The sequence below is a fragment of the Carcharodon carcharias genome, chromosome 16, assembly GCF_017639515.1.
Source record: "Carcharodon carcharias isolate sCarCar2 chromosome 16, sCarCar2.pri, whole genome shotgun sequence".
NCBI lineage: Eukaryota > Metazoa > Chordata > Chondrichthyes > Lamniformes > Lamnidae > Carcharodon > Carcharodon carcharias.
This window is the reverse complement of record NC_054482.1, coordinates 52,879,658-52,902,680: the sequence shown is the minus strand read 5'-3', so window position 1 is coordinate 52,902,680 and position 23,023 is coordinate 52,879,658. Positions and strand designations below refer to the sequence as shown.

Below are 23,023 nucleotides of genomic sequence, written 5' to 3'. Positions count from 1 at the left end.
AAAACAAAAAAACTGCGGATGCTGGAAATCCAAAACAGTTCTGTCGAAGGGTCATGAGGACTCGAAACGTCAACTTTTTTCTTCTCCGCCGATGCTGCCAGACCTGCTGAGTTTTTCCAGGTAATTCTGTTTTTGTTATAAATCTAAAGCACCTTCCCAAAATGCTTTTTCCATCCCTATGTACTTTTATTTGTCCATTTCCTCCTGAAGGTGCTGATTCACATGAGTCTCACTGAGGTCTCTAGTAACACCACAAAGTGCCCATTCTTCCCATGTCAGTCTGGATGGTGAGCGTAAGCAGGCTGTTTGACTACTGTGGAAACCAGAGATAAGCTTAATCCTGGCCTGGTTTTTTGGCCACAGGGAGTATCACAACTGTGCACAATCATATCCTCACCAGACATCAGGCGCGCACACATTCCAGCAAGGCCCCTTTGATAGCAATTAGCAGTGGAATAAGAATAGACCATTCACCCCCTCAAGCTTGTTCTACCATTCAATTCTTTCATGACATAATTGTACCTCAAATCCATTTACCTGCTTTTTTTTAGCCCCCAAATCTCTCAATAGCCTCACCTAAAAAAAATCTATTAATCTCAGTCTTGAGAGCTTAACTTGACTCAGTATCTACATCATTTTGGATTTTTCATTTTCCAGGTATCCAATAGGACATGTCAAAAAATGATTTCCAATGTCACTTTTAACTGGCCCAGTGCTAATCTTAATATTGGAACACTGGCTTTTTTTTTTAATCCTCCTTTTTCCCTTATACAGGACCATTGAGGTAAACTGGAGCTCTCACTGCTACTAGATTCTCAATTCAGAAAAAAGATTGAACCTCGGATCATTTTGGTCTGTATGGTTCTCTACCAAATTGTATGGTGCACTTATCTACTGAACCAATTGGACTGCAAAGTAATGACATTTAACTGGGCCAATCGTTCTCTTTCTTATACTGAACATTTGCAACTGGTCAAGTAAATGTTACCTTCAAACAAAGGCTGCCGGATGATAGCACACAGAATACATCTCATCATACAGAATGCAACTGATAATAAATAAAGCAGTCCATAAAAATACAATAGCATTGCATGGCGATTAATTGATCACCAATATAATACTTAAGCATATACACTGGTTCCATTCCTGGACTGTGCAAGTTATGAGATCTCAACATGGTTTGTTTGGCAAATCAGTGCAGACGCATAAAAATATTTAGTGATTGTTGGAAAGTGAACAAGTTTAGACATGAGACCATGGCAACATCAGACTTGACCTTGATGCCCTCCACAGTCAAATATATTTGCAAAGGAAGAACTGTCACTTGCTTGAGGCACCACAGCTCAGTGCTAATTAGTGTCGTCAGGAGAAAGAGGGGAAATGAAAAGATGCAGAGATGGAAAAAAAATATTTGTGGGTTTTTTTGAACGATGGTTACTAAGGATTTGTATCCTATGACATAAATGCGTTGCACTCCTGTGTGATTTTAGTCACGTAGCGGAGGTGCTAATTTAGGAACACTTACTCACGGTGCAAAACTAAGAACATGGGGCAGTTAATGCGCAATTGCAGCTGTTACCTTTATATGAAGTACACTGATAATTACATGGGACAAACACTGAATAAATGTCATTACTGTTCCCTCAGCTGTTGATTGCCCTATAGTCTCCACCCACCTCCCCAACCAGCTTTCCTGCATGCTTCTTGGGAAACGATTTCAAAAATTGCTTACCAGCCAAACATATTTGGTTTCATGGCATACGTATGTTGCACGTTATCTTGAAACACACATCATAGGTCAAGGAAGCCTTCACCTTGACTTTTATTAGTATTCAAAGCATGTTAATGATTTGGTTTTGTTGTTTCAGTATACAAAAATACCAGTAAATCTAACGATGATTCTGTAATGTGACAGAATTTAAAACCTCAGAGCGGGTTCAAGTAACATTATCCTCAAGTCATGCAAGCCATTGCTGCATGATTGCATGGATTTCACTTATTCAACGGCTATGTTCCAGAGGATTTAACTGAAACTGAAATTTAACCCATGTCCTAAGCTTCTGGTCACCTTCGCTAAAATGTCAAACCATATTAAAGTAATCATTCACTCGGTCAAAAAAACAGAGTTCTGTTAACCACTCCGTAAAAATTATTCCTCTTAAATTTCTCCTGGCCCACCAAAACAATTCTTCGCCTGAAGAGATGAAGACTTGCTGCAGTATGCTTCCATAAGCATCCTTGGATATGGCACACAAGTAGACATTCTTCACAAGAGCCTATACGCCTATGTCATGTGGCTATTTTTCCTCATGGGGAGGTTACTCACCACAGTTTACCTTGCCTTCACCCAAAACATGTCTGCAAATGCAGAAACATCTATATACACACACACGGGCAGACAATGATCAGGAGTAAAAACGCCCACGCACAGTGCGCTGAGACCAAACACTTGATACTGAGATTTGTCACGTCAGTTCAGGCCAGGACTTTGAATCTGAGACCTGCTTTGTTTCTATGCCAGACAGTGAACTTCATTACATTATCAATTTTTCTCAAGTTAACCAATGATGAATTTCAGGTGCTAAGGATCAAGGAATGTACCAGTGAAGTTACCAAGGATTTAATTAAAGGCAGATGTGTGAAGTTTTGTACTATGCCCACTTCAGCTACAAAAACCGCCCAATTTACATTTATATAGAACCTTTCACAGAACAAAATGTGTCCAAGGTACATTAAAAGAAGTAAATTCTCTCTTGTTTGATGAGAATATTAAAGACAGGGATAAGATTTTTAAAGGCAAGAAGTAGAAAGTAGAAGTAGTTAAGGACAGAATTCCAAAACGTAGTCCTGAGGAAACAGTTAGATGTCATTGGTATGCAAATGAAGCAGGCCCCATGTTTGTTGATCAAGGTGCCATGGGTTATGAAAAATCAGTGGGCCCTAGGAGTGGAGATATGGGTACACTGGAAATGACCACATGGGAATGGGAACAAGAATTATCAAAGAAGATTTTATGGTCCAGAATTTGTAGGAGTAGGGCATTCCACAGTGGGCCTGATAAGTTATACCTGCTCCTGCACTGATCAGCTCTAAGGTTTTTTTCCCCGTGAAGTTACTAGAAGCACAAGCTAACAGCAACACAGGTGAGGACAGCAGGGCATCTGGGAACTTGCTGAACAATGGGAAAAACAGTGCATCACATTTACCGAATGAGATTTAGGGATTGAGAAATAAACAGAGGAAAAACTGAGGAGGAGGGCAGTTAGAGTGGATGAATTTATTATCAAATCAGGCATGGAAAAAGAGAGAGGGAAAGAAAGATTGAATTAAGAGGAAGAGAATAAAGACAGAAAGGAAAAGTAAAATGTATCAAATATATCAAAAATATATCAAATCAGACAACTTTTAGATCCTCAACAATTCAAAACCTAAAGGGACTCCACAATTCAATTCAATAACAAAATAACTGGAAAGACTCGGCAGGTCTGATAGCATCTGCGGAGAGGAACACAGTTAATGTTTCGAGTCCGTATGACTCTTCATTTTGCTTTTATCCACAATTTAATTGTTTATTTTCTGGGCAAGAAAGGTTGATTGGCAGTTATTAACAATTTATCACATTGTTATAAGGGTACTTATGTTGTTAATTAGTTGAGTTTCAAATGTGAAAATGCAACAACTTGAAAATCACCAGGAAGTTAAGGGAGAGATACTGTTTTTGCAAGGCTAATGTTGGTGGAGTGTGCAAATTGGCTAGTAGCTTGTGGTGATGCGCAACTCACAGGCTCCCTTCCTCGCCACAAATTACTGGACCACTTGCACATTAATAACAACACTGTTATTTTCCCTCATATTTTGGACCATTGCTTTCAGAAAGTTAGGAATAAAACCAAAAGAGAGTAGTGCCATGAAGACGGATCATAGAAAAGGGGTAGTTAAGGAAGATGAAGTGTTTGACTGTATCAAAGGTCACAATAGAGTTGAAGGGGAATAATGTGTTGCAGCACAAGATGTTAATCGACGACCAGTAGAGTCTTGGTGCTATGATTAGGATGGAAATTAGATTGGAGGAAATAGTAAGCATAGAATAAAACAAAAAACTATGCATTTGAGGACTACAAATTATTGGGAGTTTGGAATTGGCCTAGCTCTTTGACAGGGGAAAGAAATTAAACCATGCTTTCTAAGGGGGAGTGATGGAGAAAACGATATATGATAAAAGGAAGAGGTTGGAGAGAAGTGGGCTTAGAAGTGTCAGGTGAATGGTGAAGACCTGGATGAAGGGCGAGGGGATCAAAAGAGCTGGCAGTGGTCAGATTGGGGTGTTGGAACGAAGGAACTGAATGACAGAAGCTGAGGTAAAAGGCTGTGGCAGTAAAGTTTAGGGGTGTGCCGAGGCTAGAGGCAGAGTAACTAAATAGAAGAAAGAAGTCCACAGCTCTCTGAATCAGATGTCAGAAGTAAGGGATGGAAAAAGGAAATGAGACTGGCAATTAATGGCAGAAAAGAGATAGGGATTGTCCTTACCTTTACTATTGAATCTGCTTCCATCTCCCTTTCAGCCAATGCATTCCAGGTCACAACTTGCTGCATCAAAGAATTTCTCATCTTCCCCACCACCTCCCCCAAGTTTTTGCACCAATTATCTTAATTGCCATCTAGTTACTGACCCTCCTCTCACTGGAAATAGCTTCTCCCTTTTCCACTCTATCAAAATCCCTCAAGTTTAAACACCTCTATTAAATCTCCCAACATGTTGATGTCATGTATTCTATCTTTTTTGTTATTTTTAAAAAAATGGCCTCAACCTTATTTTTCCTGTTGCAATAAACATTTGCTATAATGTAACTCAAACATGTCTGAAGCCTTTAAAAAATATTAGCTTATGGATAAATATATTGTCAGTATGATGCTGAGTCATACGGAGCAGAAAAACCCAAGGATCAATTCCCAGTCTTGTATGCATTGGCTGCCCTCCAGTATCACACTATTCTTTGAATACAATTCCAGGCAATTGTTGTTAGGCTACTTGACTGGTGGCAGGTGGTGGAGAAAATCAGTATGATCCTATATTTATCCTGCGGTCACACACATGGCTTTCCAAAACTATAGTTACAGGATAGTAATCGGGACATGGAACTCCTGGCTGATTTTTGCACCCATCCCACCATCTTTCTAGTCTTGGGAAACTAGCATTTCGAATGCATTTCAGCCTTGGCTCACAGTGTTAGTACTCTCACCTCCAAGATAGAAACTGGTGAGTACAAACTCCATTCCAGGACTTCAGCATGTAATCTAGGCATTGTAGTGCTGCATTTTCCAAGGTGCTTTCTCTAATGAGATATTAAAACTGAAAACCCAACATCCTTCTCAGATGGACATAAATGATTCTCTGGCACATTCCAAGATGAACAAAGGGAGTTTTCTCAAATCCCTGGCTAACATCTATTCCTCGTCAAAAACATGAAAAGCAGATTAACTGGTCATTTAGCTCATTGTTGTTTGTGGGATCTTCCTCTGTGCAAATTGTTTGCCACCTTTGCCTAAAAAAAATTAATCTTTGGCTGTCAATTCTTCGGGATATCTGAGTTTCTAAATGCAAAGTCATTCTGTTGACATAGCTGGACTTTTCAAAAATTAAATAAACGTGTTTTTCTTATCAAAATGCAGCACTAGAAATAGCAGAGAAAAGATGATAAATTGATGCCACTTGGACCAACCGGTGATACCTGGAACAATTTTCAGGATCAACTTTCCACTTCTAAGCTTCGTTATAGGTTTTGTGCAAGTTGATGCCTCAGGTACTTGGGTCATAACTGAAAATCTCTCATCTAACATTTGTCTGACGTTGTCAGTTTTGCTATTACCGTTGTTACATTGACTGTAATGCTTACCTTCTTCCTCTCTGTTTCTTCACAGTGATGAATGTAACAGAGGATTGCAGGGATATATACAGCAAGGTCTGCAACAAACACTAAAAATTGGCAAAATGTAAACATAAAAATTGTTAGGAACAGGAAAAAGCCTCAAGGTCTAAAAGAGCAAATCCTTCTAAGATATCAATCCTACCTGCCCAACTTTTCAATATATTCGTCAATTCCTTGATTAGACTCTGGAACCCATTTATACCAAGCTGCTTCAGTAGAGTCCCTTAGATACTTGTTGCACATATCTCTGGTACCATTCCACAGATGCCAGTTGCCTGAAGGTACCTCATTCAATGGCCACTGATCATGCGATTCTAGAAAACTGGTTAAGTGTCAACAAACTTCTAAACTTCTCACTATGGAGGGGTGGAAGTTTACAGAAATAACAAAATCCAAAATCAATGAATAGGAAACAACAACAACCTTAACTGATTTTTCCTCCCTCTCCCAAGGTCTCCAACACCAATCATAGAACCTCTAATACCACTTTGACTGAGATCAGCTAATTCTGCATGAACCATGGATACAACCTAGGGCATTTTGGTTTGGATGGAACATAGGGACACAGCTCCTTCAGCCTGTTCTATTTTCAATTAGACCATGGTTGATTCATATTTTGGCAATATTTTTCTGCCTTCACTCCATATCTCTTGCTTAATAAAAATCTACCAGTGTTGAAAATTGTCCCAGCAGCCACAGCCTTTTGGGGAGAGAGCTCCAGATTTCCATGGCCATTGTATGGAAAAGCTGCATCAAGGTTTCTCTTCTAAATGAATCAAATACAGGCCACCTTTACCAACTGAGCCACTTGAAGAGCTCAATCTATTTCCCTCATACCATACAAGTTTCATCTGATTTCTCTTCCTAGTCATCTTCTGAGCAATGAGTCAAAGCTGAACCTCTGTAGTTGGCACGTCAAAAAGATAAAGTGATGCAGCAGGCTGGAGTGCTAATGTTCAACTTGACACTGAGGAAAGCTGGAATGTCAATCTTGGCCAGGGTACTGTACACTCACTTCTCAGTGGTGGGCATGCACTTTTACTGCGATGACTTTAATCCAGCCTAAACCAACAGAATGCAAGTCCTTACTGGCAGTGAAAGTCCCTCCTGAATGACTTGAAAAGTCTAAATCGTGCTAAAAAAAATAAATGTCCACAGTTCAGAAGTAATTAGAATCCAACCAGCAGTCTCGCAGAGGTCACAGGAGATGGCTGGTGGGAAAAATGCAAAAAAAGTTCCTATTGGTGTATTCTTAATACAGTGTTTCCAGCATGTTCTGGTAATATTTCAAATTTCTGACATCTGGGGAACCCCGCTGCCCACTCCAAACACCCACGGGGCCCCTGCCACCCACTCCTTCCTGTGAGGCCCCCGGCTACAGGTCCACTCCACCTCATCTTGTCATGGGCCCACCTCCACACCACAGACTCACTGTCCCATTAAGTTCTGGTTCACCACAGGTGTAGCCTATCCCATAATACCAGGGTCAAGGGGTTGCCCTTTGATTCAGTCTGTTGTTTCAAAGCAAGGTTCAAAGTGTTGCACCATGTGCCAGCTGGTCCTATCACACTGTGATTTAACATGCTGTCCAAGGGTTCACTGTCTCTCATCACAGTGGATTGTGGAAATCTGGAGACACTCTTTCAAGTCACTGGTTGGTAACTGAAAAGAGTAATAACTTCACTCACAGGTGTGGTTAGGCATTTAAGATTTACTTTATATGGATCTGAGACTTTTGAATGGGAGTCAGAAGAGCAGATTAATACTCATATTCAGTTTAATAACCTCAAATGACCTTCAGAATCCCCAAGGTCACCAACTGAACAGATTTTAATTGATGCTCACATAGATCGCTGGATAGACTGTGCTGCAGCAGGGAAATGTTTGCCATTTCAGTCTATGTCTATGATTAAGTTAAAATTAAATCTTTTTTCACCAGTCTTCAAAAAAAACAGATGAGGCTGCTTGATATTTACCATCAGTTCAATGGTTGTATCATGTATAAACATGAAATTAATTTACACTCCATCATAAGTGGGATGTACTGCTTCCATAAATTGTTTATCATTATTAATAAAGCATAAGTATTTTTGTGCTCTTCCACTTTGCCTTAATCTATGTCCAAGTGCATTGCAATAATTGCCCCTCCGACTCCATTCCCCTTCTGAGACGATGAAACCATTTAAGCTGTCCAAGTGACTGCATCCACTCCCAGGGTTAGGCGATGGCATAGTGGTATTATCGCTGGATTAGTAATCCAACAACCCAGGGTAATGCTCCGGGGACCCGAGTTCAAATCCTGCCATGGAATTTGAAGTCAATAAAAATCTGAAATTGAAAACCATTGTTGTTTGCTGTAAAAACCCAACTGGTTCACTAAAGTCCTTTAAGGAAGGAAATCTGCTGTCCTCACCTGGTCTGGCCTACATGTGACTCCAGACCAGGTTGACTCTTAAATGCCCTCTGAACTAGGGCAACTGGCCAGCGATGCCCAAATCCTATGAACCAATGAAAAAAAAATTTTGCACCAGTCCTCCTAGATATTGTGCTGCTGCAAACATCTTGCATGTCACTTCTGGCACTGATGATCTGCCTACTTCTATTACAAGTCATGCTTTTTAATCACTGACAATGAAGAGAATATTTTGACTTGCCAGCTTAGTAGCCTAAAATGGGGAAGGACGAAGGATTTAAACAGCACAAATAACAGAAAATTCAGCACCTTGTACAAGATGGATAGGCTTTCAGGGGTCAAAAGTTGAACTATTTGCCAAAACATCAACCCTCTTCACTGCTCTTTCAGCCATGGAATTGATATGGCTGGTCCAGTTAAGCATCTGCTGAATGACCACCAAAGTTGATAGCGGAAGACTTGGCAATGGTGGTGCCATTGAAAGTCAAGGGGAATTTGCTTATCTATTTTTGTTCGAGATGGTCATTACCAGGCAAATATCCAGCCCAAGCTTGGATTTTATTACTTTATGATAAAGGTACTTAGGAATGGAGATGAACACTATGGAGTCACCTATAAAACACACCTGATGTTATGATGGAGTAAGGTCATTGATGAAGTAGCTGGAGATGGTTCGGCTAAGGATACTTTGTTGAGGAATCCTGGATCTGGATTGACTAGCTGCTGACAACCATAACCATCAGCCTGCTGCTCATTTTCCCTTTAGATTTTTTTTTAAACTTTGCCGTTGTTTCTAAAAATCTTAATTACCTGTTGCTCGCATGAATAGCTTGTGCCCAAGGCTTTCAAATCCACGAGATGTACGAAGAGCAATCCACTCAGGATTTATCGATTTAGCTCTGAGTAAAAAAAGGTTTATCTCTAGAATAAAAATGCATTTCACTTTATGTAAAACATACACATAATCAATAAACGATACCCAATGGCACAGAGTACAATTTATTTTTCTCCATCTAATTCCCTGTCCTCTTCAAAAGAAATTGCTGCCTTCGACACCTCACCCAAGTATGTATTCCACATAGGGAAGCCTGACTGTGAATGTCGACAGCCTGTTTGACAATGTAGAGTGCAATTTGAACCTCATTCTGTCCTCATCAATCAGAGCAGCTCACAGAAACTGCTTTCTTTCCAAGTCTCAAACTGCAACATGGTGGCTGCTGGCCAAAGTGGGCTGAACAACGTCTCAAACCCATGGACAAATGCATCATTGCAACATCTAAAGCTTACATCTGTAATTTATGCTGGGGTGTAATTCCAATACCATCAGTGGCTATTCTTCAAACCAAGACAGTAAATATGAACACAAACAGCAAAGCCAAGAATGTTCCTGATCTCAGCAAACATCCACACCACTGCACTTTCCTGCTGTAAGAGAAGGAAAAAGGTCGACATTGATCAGGAGTTGCAACCTTAACTGATTTTACATTTCATATTAAAGATTTCTTTACGCTAATTCTAACTACTGAGATGTCTTATCAAAGATAGCAGATTAAACTTACACATATGCACAAATCAGACTATGGTAAGCAGTGAGTGGTGGATAATCAAGACCCCAGTACTTCAGATTATTGTTGCTTGTATTGAAGTACCTGAATTAGAAAAACAAATCAACTATATGTCAACCATAAAGAGATTCAAAAATAGTTAAATTATTAAACTTCCATATTATATACTTTGGCAACTTACTCTCAATTGTTCTATATTTAGGTAATTGTACCACCCAAATCTGAACCAAGATAGACCCTGATTCAATCCAAGGTCTCTGCCAGATTAGCCAGTCTCAACATGGCAAGAATAAGGATGCTACAATTAACATCAGTACCATAGTTTAGCAGACAAGGAAGTAAGTCAGGGATCGCACTCATGATTGATATCCAATGACTTCTGATAGAAAGTGTAGATGTCAGGTGGGAGCCATACAGTATCCAACTATGATGCCCAGCCCTTTCAAGGATTGAAACACTCCCCAACATTCCCTGTCCAGGCTTACATACAAAGAATGAACTACCTGACTGAAAGACTAGAAGTTTGCCAGGGTCAACATTATTGCAGTTGGCAATGAGAAGGGGCAGGGGTGGAGGTGTTGGAGGGAGGAAGAAACTCTTCACTTGAATTGCAAATAATCTATAGAAATTCCACAGCGACACACCTCAAAATACACCCATAAATGTTGAATTAATTGAATACTGAGATTACAAACCATTGGTGGATGGGTAGATTGAAGGTAATCTCCTGCCAGTGTCGCTGAGCTTCATAATCTCCAAACATAGGAGGTTTCCCAGCACCTGCGAACATAGTAAAAATAGTTGAATAGATAACATGAAAGGGCACTATTTCCATAAAGAATTTTTTTGGCAAATTCACTCTTCTAAGCATAATGCCTCATATGGAAAGTGAATAACACAGAAGGAGGTGGTCCCAGATTGCATCCCTCCTCTGAGATAACAGGAATATAGGAACATAGGAGCAGGAGTAGGCCATTCAGCCCGTCGAGCCTGCTCTGCCATTCAATAGGATCATGGCTGATCATCTACTTCAATGCCTTTTTCCCCACATTATTCTCATATCCCTTTACCATTGGTATTTAAAAATCTGTCAATCTCTGTTTAAACGTACTCAATGACTGAGCTTCCAAGTTAGCCAATTTCAGCTACTGAAGCAATGTAACAATTAGCCGCAGTATCATTGTATTACGGGAGCACTGGAAAGCATTCTCCTGGCTTTGAGGCTCTTGACTAGTATATACCCACCCGGCTGAAAGTTCTATAAAGGCTGCTGAGTGAGAACAGGATTAGGTTTACCTGTAAAACACATTCTCACCCCTTGACAAGTTTATTCTATCAAGTCCACAATGACATGCTTTTGAATTGCAAGAGTTTTACAATGAGGGACCAAACCCCAACTAAAATTTTTGAAGGGTGATTTTGGAGGTGACGAAGGATAAGGTCTAGGCTCGCATACTGAGAACAGCCAAGAAAGGAAGTGATGAACTGTTGGCATTCATGGAACTACATTCAAAAAACTTTGGGGGAAAAAAAGGTTGGAAAGCCTGGAATGTGGAATAAGTGTTTGACAAAAATAAAATACCAGATGCTGGCAATCTGAAAACAAAAATCGAATACTCAGCAGGTTAGGCAGCACCTGTGGCAAAACAGTAGTAACTATTTGAACTCTTCCTCAGAACGACTATTACAGATGAACAGCATTTTAAAAAACATAAGTGAAAGGGAAAAAGAAAAAATTTAAATATACATTAAACAAAATAAAAATAACTTGGGTAGAGAACAGATGATGATAACGTTGCAGTTATGGTAGTAGCAAGAGACAAACGGAGGCATAATGAGAGAAATCAAAGGCAATGTGAATAACTAAAAGGCTGCATTAAAAACAATCAAGGTGGAGCAGGTTCCAGTGGTTCAGGCACCTGGAAGAAAAAGAAAGCAGGATACCTGCCTCACAATTTGAAAAATATGTTTAGCAAAGCAGGATACAAAAAAAATGCACTATTTTTTACAAGATGATAACCCACAGAAAAGCAATTTCAGCAGAATTTCTCAATTTGCAGCTTCCATAATAAATCATAATTTGCCAAACACATTATTAAAAGAAGCCTGCCCCTTTTCCAAGCCTACTAACTAAACCCACTCGGTATTGCCATTTCCAAAGTGCTTAATAAACGTAAAGGCTGTTGTCAACCTTTGCAGTTTATACACAACTGTAAACACGTTCTGCTCGGGCTAGGGGTGTCTTTCCAATGTGTGGGGCTGAATGAATGAAAGAGGCGAGTTAAACTGCAGCTCACTGACTGACCTGAATAAGAGTTCAGAGACACTGCCCAGCGCACCGTGAGGCTGACTGCGAGTACTACGGTGATAAGACTCCATCTCTCCATTCCGCACTCCAGCTCCTCTCTGGCTCCCTGCCTTGCCCAGCACTTCCTGGACCCTGCGCATGCGCTCTGTCCCATCCCACTCACCCGGCGCTGCCTGATGACGTAGAAGCTCCTTGGCCAACTCAGAGTTGGTGTGAATTGCCAGTGAAGAATTTACTTTCATTTATTTGAAGTTTATTGGATTTAAGTTTTGGGGAGACACTAAATAGATGCATCACTTTCAAAAATAGATTTTAAAATTATTTTAATTCTCATTGGATAACTACAATATATATACTTCCTATAAAACTATATTTAAATTGAATTGCAGTAGATACCTACATCCATTTCAGAAGTTGATTCAGTTCTCATTACAATAACCTACAGCAATTTACAAATATGTTGTCTGGGTTTGTTTTCAAATTGGTTGCTTAAATTCAGGGACAGAATTCTTGGCTGCATTCATTTGGATAAATAAAAAGTTACTTAAATTGACATTTCGTTTCCAATTTGAGTAGTATCCAGATTATATGTTGTCCTTTACACGTACAAACATGTTAGAGGGTACAGTGCTGAAAAGGAACAGAAAGACAGGGAAATGTTGGAAATTAAGCTTACTTAATGGAAAGGAGGGAAGTAACCCCTCTCAAAGTATGGGTTTATATTTTTGTCCCGCCGCCAATAAAATAAACCACAATATAGATCAGGAAAGAATTAGACCAGACAGGTCAGGAAAGTATCAGGATTCATTAGATAATGCTCATACGAGTTCATATACCGACGGTGTGAAGCGAATGACGAAAAACTTGTGTTTTGCTAAACCTGGGCGAACAGCATCAATTTTCAAACTTTCTGCTATACTCCCTTGTATTGCTGCCAAAATTAATATTATTTTAGCCTCATTTGTCATCATACGTTATAATGGAACCAGTTGAGGCAATTAGTTTTATTTAATTAGATATCTCATACATAACCTCGAATATATTTAATTTGAACTGAATATTGACAAGATTTGAGAATGGCATTTAATTGGATTCCTTTGCTGTAATACAAAAGTAAAACGATTTAATTGGATTCGTTTTTGCTCGTTCTGATGAGGCCTTGGTGGCTTATTACTTTTCGCTTTTTGCGTTTATGATCATTCCTCGTGTAAAAAGAATTGGTCAGACACACAAAAGCAGTAACATAGTTGATTTTTGTGAATTATTAAATCAATTGAAATAATCATTTAAATCAAATATTCAACTCTGCTGTTTTTGTATATGAACAAAAATTCCTTGCTGGTTTAATGTGTTTGACCAAAAATCTTCAATCAGCAATGCCTACATTTTGATTGTTTCGATTTTAATTGCAAAGTAAATATTTTGTTTTTATTATTATATACATTTTCATGAATGATGTTAACGTGAGTTTCGGACAGTTCAAAACATTCAGTATGTTGCAATGTTGTTTTCAGTGATATATATATTATTAAAAATAGATGCTTATATCTAATATCCATGCTAAGCATGTATAATATAGTCTTCCTGATATAAGTCTATGGTAAAGATACGTTATATAATAAAATGTAAAGTCTATAGATTTACGTACACCGTTGAAAAAGAATCCACTCGACGATGCAAGTTAATAGTACATTGCTGTAAGAGATTTACAGAATGTCAGAGTTTAGCCATCCCACAAGAATCCTTCAGGTAAATCAACCCCAGGTCTTTTTCTGACTGTTGAAGCGAAAATTACACCTTTAAAATCATTGTTGCCAAATACTTGTAGACGGTAGCTGAAGGATCCATTTTAAGATTTTAAAAAACCTGCCCCCGTACTTAGTGACTGTATATCTGAGCACGGAAGGGCAGTGAACGACAGACTGCGACCCATGAGTTGACCAAGGTGAATCCATGTTCCTACTGATTCACATCTGGGCTCCCTGGACTTTATTTATTTTTAAATAAAATATTCAAACTACAGAGAACGCGAACAAAACGAAAAACTGACAACTTTATAATTCTCACTAAAATCCTGCGGTTTAATTTAAATAGAATTGTCAGTGTAATTTGGGAAGAGCTGATAGGCAAATGATGGATGAAATTAGCAACACAAGAGTCGTAAATAAAAAAAATCGATGTTTTTATCTGAAGGAAGGTTTTGGTTGAAGTCGCGCTGATTTTACTTCACAAAGGTGGCGCATCCACTTTTTAAACTGCATTAATTTAAGCAATATAGTAACTGAATAAAAGTTGAAATTGCGAATGAATTTTGCTTCCATAACTTAATGCGTTTATTTACTACGAAGCGTGTTTGGTGTGTTTGTATACATTTTGTACCTAACTTTGTGTTCAGTCATTGACAGTATTGCCGTTTCCTCTTTCAACTCCCACAAACCCAGGTAGGGTCCAGAATTGTTTTTTTTAATGCTTTCTTACACTGAAAGCGAGTGGTACATGTGCCCGGTGAATGGTGGTTTCATTGACGTATTAATTGCAAAAATAGCCGGGATCCCGAGGAATAAGAACACAGGCATCACTTTTCTCACGACTCAATCTGAAAATAACTTGCGCAAAACCCAGTGAAGTACATATTTTACAAAGAGGAAAGACTCCACAATAAACTGGGTACATAATTCTAACACTGATACACACGTAGAGAGAGGGAGTTTCCCTTCAAATTTAGAAGGCAAACTTGACTGATTTTTTTAATATTTGCTGTTGTGTTGAAAGTAACTCTCGGGCAGTCGCTAACATTTCAGACATTTAAGCGCATTCCGTAAGTGCCATCTAGTGCTGCATTTCGGTATCACAGACTCCCGTCGAAATCCAACTCCGAGCTTCCAAATGGAACGAGATTTGGTTAAGTGGCAATAATTATTATGGTGCTGTTTACATCATTATCAACACTTTACTGAGATCCAAACTGGCAGTGAAATAAGAACGAAAATTATGGCTGCAAATGTTAGCCTCATCGCTGATGTCGATTAATCAGTTGCATTCCCCTCAAATTGCCGTTTACCTTTTGGGTTTCAGCAAAAAGAAAGTTTGCTCCAGACTTGAGTTCCTATAATTTCATTTTTAAAATTCAATGGAAGTAGTTTTGAACAGTCGAGTTTGTAAAATGGCATGTTTATTTGTGCCGATCATTTATGTAGAGGTCTCTGTGAAACTCTTATTCATGCAAGTTTCGTTTCGCAATTAAAAAAAAAACATAAATCACTCGAAGCTCACGGTTGACCGCAGGATGACTCAAAAGCTACAACTGCAGATACATACGAATCAGTAAAAGTTCCGAGCAACAAAGGATCAGTGTTGGAATGAGCCCCTGTTATGGCTCGTCATTTCGGAATGGTTATATCAGCAGGTTCCTGAGGCGGACAGTGACTTTAGGAGTCGCCTTCTACTTTCCCAGGGCTATCAGTTAAATATAGAACTAACGCTCGTATTTCACTAACCATCCGCCATTTGCTAGTTTTGTGTAAACGTAACTCATAACCAGGGTCACAACTGCCTAACATCTTGTTGCGTTTATAGAAACAAGAGACAAAACATTTATAGATCAGTTTCAATTTCCTTGTAAAAGGATTACTGAGGGAGATTCAATTTAGGGACAGGGTCTGGTGTTATTAAGTTGCCCTTCAATTGAAGTTGGGGGTGGATATTTCTTTCATCGTGTCAAACGATTATCAAATAGATATACTTGGTGCTGAGACCACACCCCGACAAACAAGACGGCTCGCTTCATTTGGCGTATTTATACTGAGGTATAAATGTTTACACACAGTAAAATAATATTTACAATTACAGAAAGAAATCGCGTCCAAGCCGGGGCGCAAATGTTGTTCAAGTTGGACGGGGTCTGACATTTCGCAACACTCTTTAAGCACAGAGTGTGAAATAAATAAGGAAATTCAATACCGGCAACGACACTTGAAGCCGCGACACATAGATAAACAGTCAAGGGAGAAAGGCTGGTGATCTAAAACCAAGCTCGACGCCCGCGACCATTTCCAAAGTATTAAGACGGAAAACGACCTGCATACATTTCCCCCCCTCCACTAGGTTTTAGACCAAGCTTTTCAAGCTCAGAGCTCCCCCAGAGACTCGGATCGCTTTCCAAGAACTCAAAGTTAGATGAATGTGGTGTATATTATTTATTGGAATTGACATTACACACGATGGGAAAATTACACCCGATGTATTCTCAATAGTTCCATATTGAAGTGTTCAGCCCACAGCAGTCCGTGCTAGTTTTGGAAGTGAGATAATTGATTATTTAGAATTTCACTTATTTCAAGTTTGTTTGTTGAATATTAATTTGAACATTCGTTCAAATGGCTGCCAAACACTTCTCCAACTGGGACACACCAAAAATGACAAGGTTGTGAATGGAGTTTAATATTTGCAGAATACCTGGATTCTTCTCCTCATTAGGGCAACAGTAACCATTGCCTTTTAATTTTCATTCCCTTTTTATAACCTGCATGCATTATCACCCCTTTTGTCATCACTATTGCTGGCATTAAGTGTTTCAGGTAACCTACGGCCAATCGATACTGGGTTGCTGATGCACCCTTGCGCCCTGCTTTAAATAGTGTTATTATTTCAGTGATTATGTAGATGATAAAATTTCATTTAAAAAGCCTGAATTTACAACTCCAGATAGTGGGTTCTTTTTTTTCTTCAAAATCTACTCGAACAAACCTTTTGGACCAGTTTAAAGTGTTTGGCTTTAATAATTTGCTGAATTTTGTATAAATAATGTGGGTTTCCAAATAAAAAAGCGACTGCGTCCACAGAGAAACAAATTAATTTAGATATAAAATATATAATTTACGACAATGCACCATAATTAGTTGATATGACTGTGCTATACAACCTTTTATATGTTAACATTTTCTAAATAATATACTTTGCTTCATCACTAAAATGGAATTGAAACAGATTTCAGTCGAGCCCTTTTCAATTTGCTCTTGCGAACCCCTCTTCCATGAAGTTAAACAGTAGTTGCTGTCAGCTCAAATTTCACAACTAATACCTTCAGCAAAATGTTTACTTATTAAATGGCTTTTAATTTTTAAAAGCAGCAATGACCTCTATGGCGTCACTTCAGAGATTTTATTTATAATAATCTGCCTTATCTTTTTCAGGTCGCTATCTAATGACAGTGTGTTTTAATATCCCAATCTGTAACCCTCAACATTTAATGCAATTATAACAGAAAAAAAATTCTAAATTTGCAAGACCGACAGCAGCCTTTTTTTAGAAATGAACAAGGACAGAAACGTTTGCAATTTGTAAAATTTATTTACAAAGTTGTTTGATTCCCATTGTACAACACGACGGTAGCGCTACATAGAATACATATATTTAATTCATATAAAGGGCTTTAAGCTTTTGCAGTCGTATACAATATTGACATTTTTTCTCCTGTTGAATTAATTCTTTAGAATAATTCGGTCTTCCTTAATATCTATACATGTTCGTCAATAAGCTACTGGCAATGAACCTTTCAAAAAGACATTAAGTGTGAAAGCCCAGAGCTCTATACTACAACTGTGAAACAGTCTAATTAAAAAATAAAACTCAATGACTATGAACCGATAGGTCCTTTATACAAATATTTACAAACGTATTTACCTGTACAGAAAGCATTCCTTTTTTATATATAACATAGGATTATAGTCTATAATTCGCAGTCAAGTTCAGTGCGACCCACTACCACAGTAGCAAAAAAAAGGGATATGGTGAGTGAGCATTTGGAAGTGGAGGAGGTATTAAGATGGCCATTTGGTCACTGCGGCGGCCGAAGCTGCTGACTGTAAGAATTGTCCGGAGATTATGTTCGTGGGGACACTGAGGATAGGGGTAATTGCAGCTGTGCTTCTCGCTAAAGACAAGGGCTGAGGACTGATGAGGGCTGACTGGACGGTCACTGGCGGCCGCAGGAAAGTTTGTGAGCTGCCTGATGTGCTAGTCACCCCGATGATATTCTCGATGCTGAAAGAAGGTCTGCTGGTAGGCTCCGTTTTCACGATGGACGTGGAGCTCAGGCTGCTGAGTTGGAGCTGGAGGCTGGGGCTGAGCTGCGAATTGAAGGCTTTCCTGTTGAGTTCACTGGACGGGATGAGTGGGACTACTGGGGGTAGCATGGGACCCACAGGAGGGATGTAGGGATACTGGAGAGTTGAGGGATGAGGATAAGAGGCGGGATGCAGCGCATAGGGACGCCCGTAAGGACCGCTTAGGCTATAAGCTCCAAAACTCTGCATCATGAGAGCAGTCTGCTCCCTCAGATGGTCTGCAGGTTGCCTCTTGAACCTTTTTCTCCGGCGAAGAAAGCTCCCATTGTCAAACATATCTTCAGATTGTGGATCTAGGGTCCAATAGTTCCCTTTTCCCGGATTACCAGGCTCCCTGGGAATCTTCACAAAACAGTCATTTAGGGACAGGTTGTGCCTGATGGAGTTCTGCCAGGCGGGGAATTTCTCCCTGTAGTAGGGGAAGCGGTTACTGATGAACTCACAGATCCCACTAAGGGTTAACTTTTTCTGGGGACTTTGCAGGATAGACATGGTGATGAGAGCAATGTACGAATAAGGTGGTTTCACCAGACTGTTCTTGGGCTTTGAGACGGTGCTGCCGCTCGAAGAACCACTTTCCTGAGTTTCAGATTTCGTTACTTCTCCCTCCGAAGAAGGCTGGCATTTAGCGGAAGGGCTCTCCGCGATTTCCCTCGCCCCGATCTCCTCCACCTCTTCTCCCTGATCGTGGGTGGCGTGGCTCTCAGAGTCGCTGTCCTTTCCCATGCCCTCGTCTCCTTCTCCCACCACATCAATATCGACATCCTCGGCTGTGAGGACTGTGTGCCCTGACATGTCGCTCGCACTGCCGTTGCCTGACAGGGTCATCACGCTTTCCCTTTTACAAATCAGCAAAAAAAAAAGGTGAGAACTCGGCTTCTTTACTGATGAAACTTCTCTCCCTCTCTCTCCCTCTCCTGTCTCTCGTCTCTCTCTCTCACACACACACACACACTCTCAGCTGGCAGTCCCTTGCAGATCAGATGACAACGCTTTTTTTAATGCAGGTCAAGGGGCTGTCAATAATAGTTACCTTTAACTTTTTGACAGCCTACTTCAACTTGCACATTGCAACTTATTAACTTTTTCCTGTATTTTCTCTCAATGTTTTTTAAAAAACCGCTTTCGGGTACGCAGCTCTTCAGCTTTTTATGCCTCCTTTTTATATTATAAAAAGACAGTCTGAAGATTGTTTCAGTTAAAGATATACTCTCAGGATTGTCACGTGAGGGACTAACGTCAGACTTCCCTCTGTTAAGCCATGCAAAACTCGAGTTATTTCATGTAATCGTCAACATAGATCCGGCCAAGACAACAGTAGCACCACTCATTCCTACAAGCAGCATTTCATCAAGATGGTCAAAGCATTCTTTGTCAATAAACTTGGGAGCAGAACAGAGCAAGACGAGACCTCAAATTATTTAATTGGGCGCATTTTTTACAGTTGCACTTTTTGGCCAAATGCACAACTATGTTACGATGTTTGTTTATTAATTTTCCTTTATTTCAGGGCATTTACCCCTCCCAATCAAAACCGTGAAAATAAATATTTTGATTAGTTATTAAAACAACCATATTGATGAATGTGCAAATGTGTAGATTGGCGTGACGTTAGCTTTCTTCACAAAGACAATGATCGGTTTAATTTTCTTAGCATTGTCTTTTTTTTGCTTTACTTTGACTTACAGTCAGGTATCAGCATCTAAACAACATTTTTTGTTAGAAAGGCGAATTATAACTGCATTAAATTGGTTGCCGCACATACAGCAGAATGGCTATTGATTAATCTGTTAGATTTAGTAAAGAAGGAACGAAAAGGGTGGGGGGGGGGGGGTGCGGTGGGGGAGAGATGTGCGATAACAAAAGGATAGCTACAAATAAAGAACTTTGAACCAGGATGTGCAGAGGTGTTAACGAGCTAATCATCCCTATGTGTTAGCATATGAAAAACTAGGAAATGGGAGAGAGTGGGTGAATGTGAACGAGCCATTCACAACACTGAAGGTAAGCGGTTTTTCTCAATACTGTTCTCAGGAAAGAAGATTTTTGAATCTGTAGCGTGAAAACTACTTTTCCAAAGAAGTTTAACAGGAACTGACAACCGTCCTTTAGACAAAAGCCTAATTGCAACGCAATAATTCCTTCCCCAAAGCAACGTCTTGATGAAAATCTGGTTTCTTACTTTCTTTTGGTAACACTGAAGTTTTTGTGTGTGAATATTAGGTTTCATTTATGTTTTTGTTTTGTTTTGATCCGAGGTTAAAATCGAATTGATTTGTTTCCTAATTCCTCCTCCTCAAATCAGAATATCTTTAAGTGACAAAAGAATCAATTATTCTTTCCACCCTCCTATTAAGACTAACAAAACCATGTGAATGGGTTTACGACATGTTTTCGATGGGAGGAATGAATAACCATTTAAACCTGACAGGACTTCCCTGTGACACAAAATGATATTATAAACTGTAAGCGATATCCCCACAGAGCCAAGGACAGTCTGTCTCCATTTTAAAGGCGTATTCTCCGGCAATAGAATTTCACTTCAATTTTTGGCACGGTTGCTATTTTATGTTACGATATTATTTTATTCGAAGTGGATTTCTAACCAGTTATTATTACGGCGTTTAAATATAAACGAAACGATACTATTTTCTAAAGGCATCTGTCCTTATTTTTGTAGAAATTAGATACTATTTGATTCAGTTAAAAAATTAACAATTAAGATGTATAGCTTAGTGTATTTTTAGTGCTGAATCCAAGTGAATTAAGATATGTTAATCAATGGTTAAGGACAAGAAAAATTGAACCAAGCCAAGAGGGAAAGGAGACGGGGGAAACTTGGTTGTGTGCTTGTAAATTGGCTGTGTGTTTGTTGGTTGCTGTTTCCATTTGTGCAAGTACGGCTGAACATCTCTGTTTACAAATCACTTTCTTTTCTCGTTTGTTCACTTCATCGAGGTCCGACTGCCACAGTCAAAATTTATTTTAAAAACAAATAAATGATTCCATCAAATTCTTCACAAAATCTGATTTGCGCTGGCATGGACCAGAAAGTCGCCTCGATACTTATATGGTTTAAACACTTTTCGTTTTTATTCGTTATAATTATGCGATTGACTTTCCGTGTGTCACATTTGTCGAAAATGGTGTACATTCTGCTGCTGAAAACGATGGGCTTTTAACTGTTAAGGCAGAATACTGATGTTAGTGTAATCAGGGATCAGGAGAGGTTACTGTAACAGGGGGCTCTATAATCACTCTTCATTTAAAACAGGCTACCATCATTGGCAACCACAACTCGCCACACAAAGTCTCCTTTTTTCATGTTCTTTTTACATATTCCGTCTTCCTGTTTGAATCTGGGTTTCAAAAAAGTTCCACGGTAAAAATGACAGTTCCTTTGTATGAATTCCAGATGAATTAAATGTTCCCAGAGCCTGGAATGCAGCTGCAAAATAAGATAGTGATTTCATTTTTCAGCACTATTTGATTTTTTTTAAAAAAGACTCTTATATGCGACCATCTGCGCTGTAGCTTTCAATTGCGATCAGCTTCGTGGTCGGAAGAACATCGTTAAGAGGAGTATCAAATGCCGTCTTTGTTCCAAAAGCATCATCCTATTTATCCCTGATGATCTTCTTAACTCTCAGTGGAGTTGGGCAGGGACTTTAAGAAAAACAACCCACAGATCGCAGGTCCCTTTGATGCGTATTTCTTAAACACAATAAAAGTCAAATTAATTAAATCATACCATTAATTATGACCCTTAGCGTGAAAAGGATTGTTTCCCCTCGATTAGGGATGTATTGTGCTAATCCCCGTGTTGACACAGAGAACTGTCTGTTCTACAATCATTTCTATAGAAAGCCTTTCCAGACCAATTTAGCAAATCTTAATTAGACATGTTTAGGGTGAAATAATGATTTGGATGTCAGCGCGGTTGTTTCATTTCTATATTGTAATCTCAAGAAATAAACTGTAATTTCATTATGACCTAGGTTAGCATAAAAGGCACACGTGGATTGAAACCACGGCGCGAATTCTCATTTGCGAAGCTAAACGGCAAAACCAATGAACTTCAAACGTCAACTATTTCCCCTCATAAAGTTGAACAGGGCAAATAATAAATAAGATGCAAGCTTCTCCTGTCTCACAACGACCTGATTTAGATTTCAGAGCGTCTATAATCTTACTTAATTTCAGGTCGCTAATGAGAAGCAGCAAATCTCTGAGAGGAGCTGGGCATCACAGATCCCTTTTAAAATAATAACAGGATCCTGAGCGTATCTTCCTAATAGGAACGGGCATCTAATCCAGTCAAGATGGTGTAGAGGGATGGTGGAAGAAACAGGAAAGGAATGAAGAGTAGTGAAAGCTATATCTGTAAAAGGAAAGAAAAGACGTAGGGCAATATTTAAAAAGGGGGAAATATAGAAATTAACGGGAAATAATAGAAGAGTCATATGGATGGAACGATTTTTAAAATTTCAGTCATGGCTTGGTTCCCCTCCCCCCACCCCACTCCGTGCATACGTTGCGTTTTAAATTCGACTGTAATACACTTGTCCATCTTTTACTAATTTCCCAGTTAAATAGAGCTAGAATTTGGACCCATCTGATGGGATTGCGATCAGATGTCAGTCGAGCTCGGCATCCCTAAGGCTGTGGCTCCGTAAAGTGCAATT

At 39.3% G+C, this 23,023-nt stretch overlaps 2 protein-coding genes across 2 annotated transcripts in view; both read right to left on the bottom strand.

Annotated features, from left to right (window-relative positions):
• alg6 (ALG6 alpha-1,3-glucosyltransferase) overlaps positions 1-12,343 on the bottom strand; it is a 49,873-nt gene extending 37,530 nt beyond the window's left edge. Inside the window, exons 1-5 of the mRNA XM_041208891.1 lie at positions 12,211-12,343; positions 10,601-10,685; positions 9,900-9,989; positions 9,151-9,239; positions 5,895-5,974 (exon numbers count right to left, since the gene is read on the bottom strand). Of these exons, the coding sequence (XP_041064825.1) occupies positions 5,895-5,974; positions 9,151-9,239; positions 9,900-9,989; positions 10,601-10,685; positions 12,211-12,292 (426 nt within the window). The 5' untranslated portion in view covers positions 12,293-12,343. The remainder of the gene's footprint in view (positions 1-5,894; positions 5,975-9,150; positions 9,240-9,899; positions 9,990-10,600; positions 10,686-12,210) is intronic.
• A 5,199-nt stretch (positions 12,344-17,542) lies between these two features.
• Positions 17,543-19,536, bottom strand: foxd3 (forkhead box D3). Its single transcript, XM_041207627.1, has 2 exons — positions 19,372-19,536; positions 17,543-19,176 (listed from the first exon to the last, which is right to left on the bottom strand). Exon 2 carries the CDS (start codon positions 19,164-19,166, stop codon positions 18,033-18,035), a length of 1,134 nt encoding a protein of 377 aa, XP_041063561.1. The 5' UTR covers positions 19,167-19,176; positions 19,372-19,536; the 3' UTR covers positions 17,543-18,032.
• Between the last annotated feature and the right edge of the window lie 3,487 nt (positions 19,537-23,023).

What these genes read in the sequence shown, in the direction of transcription:
- foxd3 (XM_041207627.1), bottom strand. Translation starts at nt 19,166, where the DNA reads ATGACCCTGTCAGGCAACGGCAGTGCGAGCGACATGTCAGGGCACACA.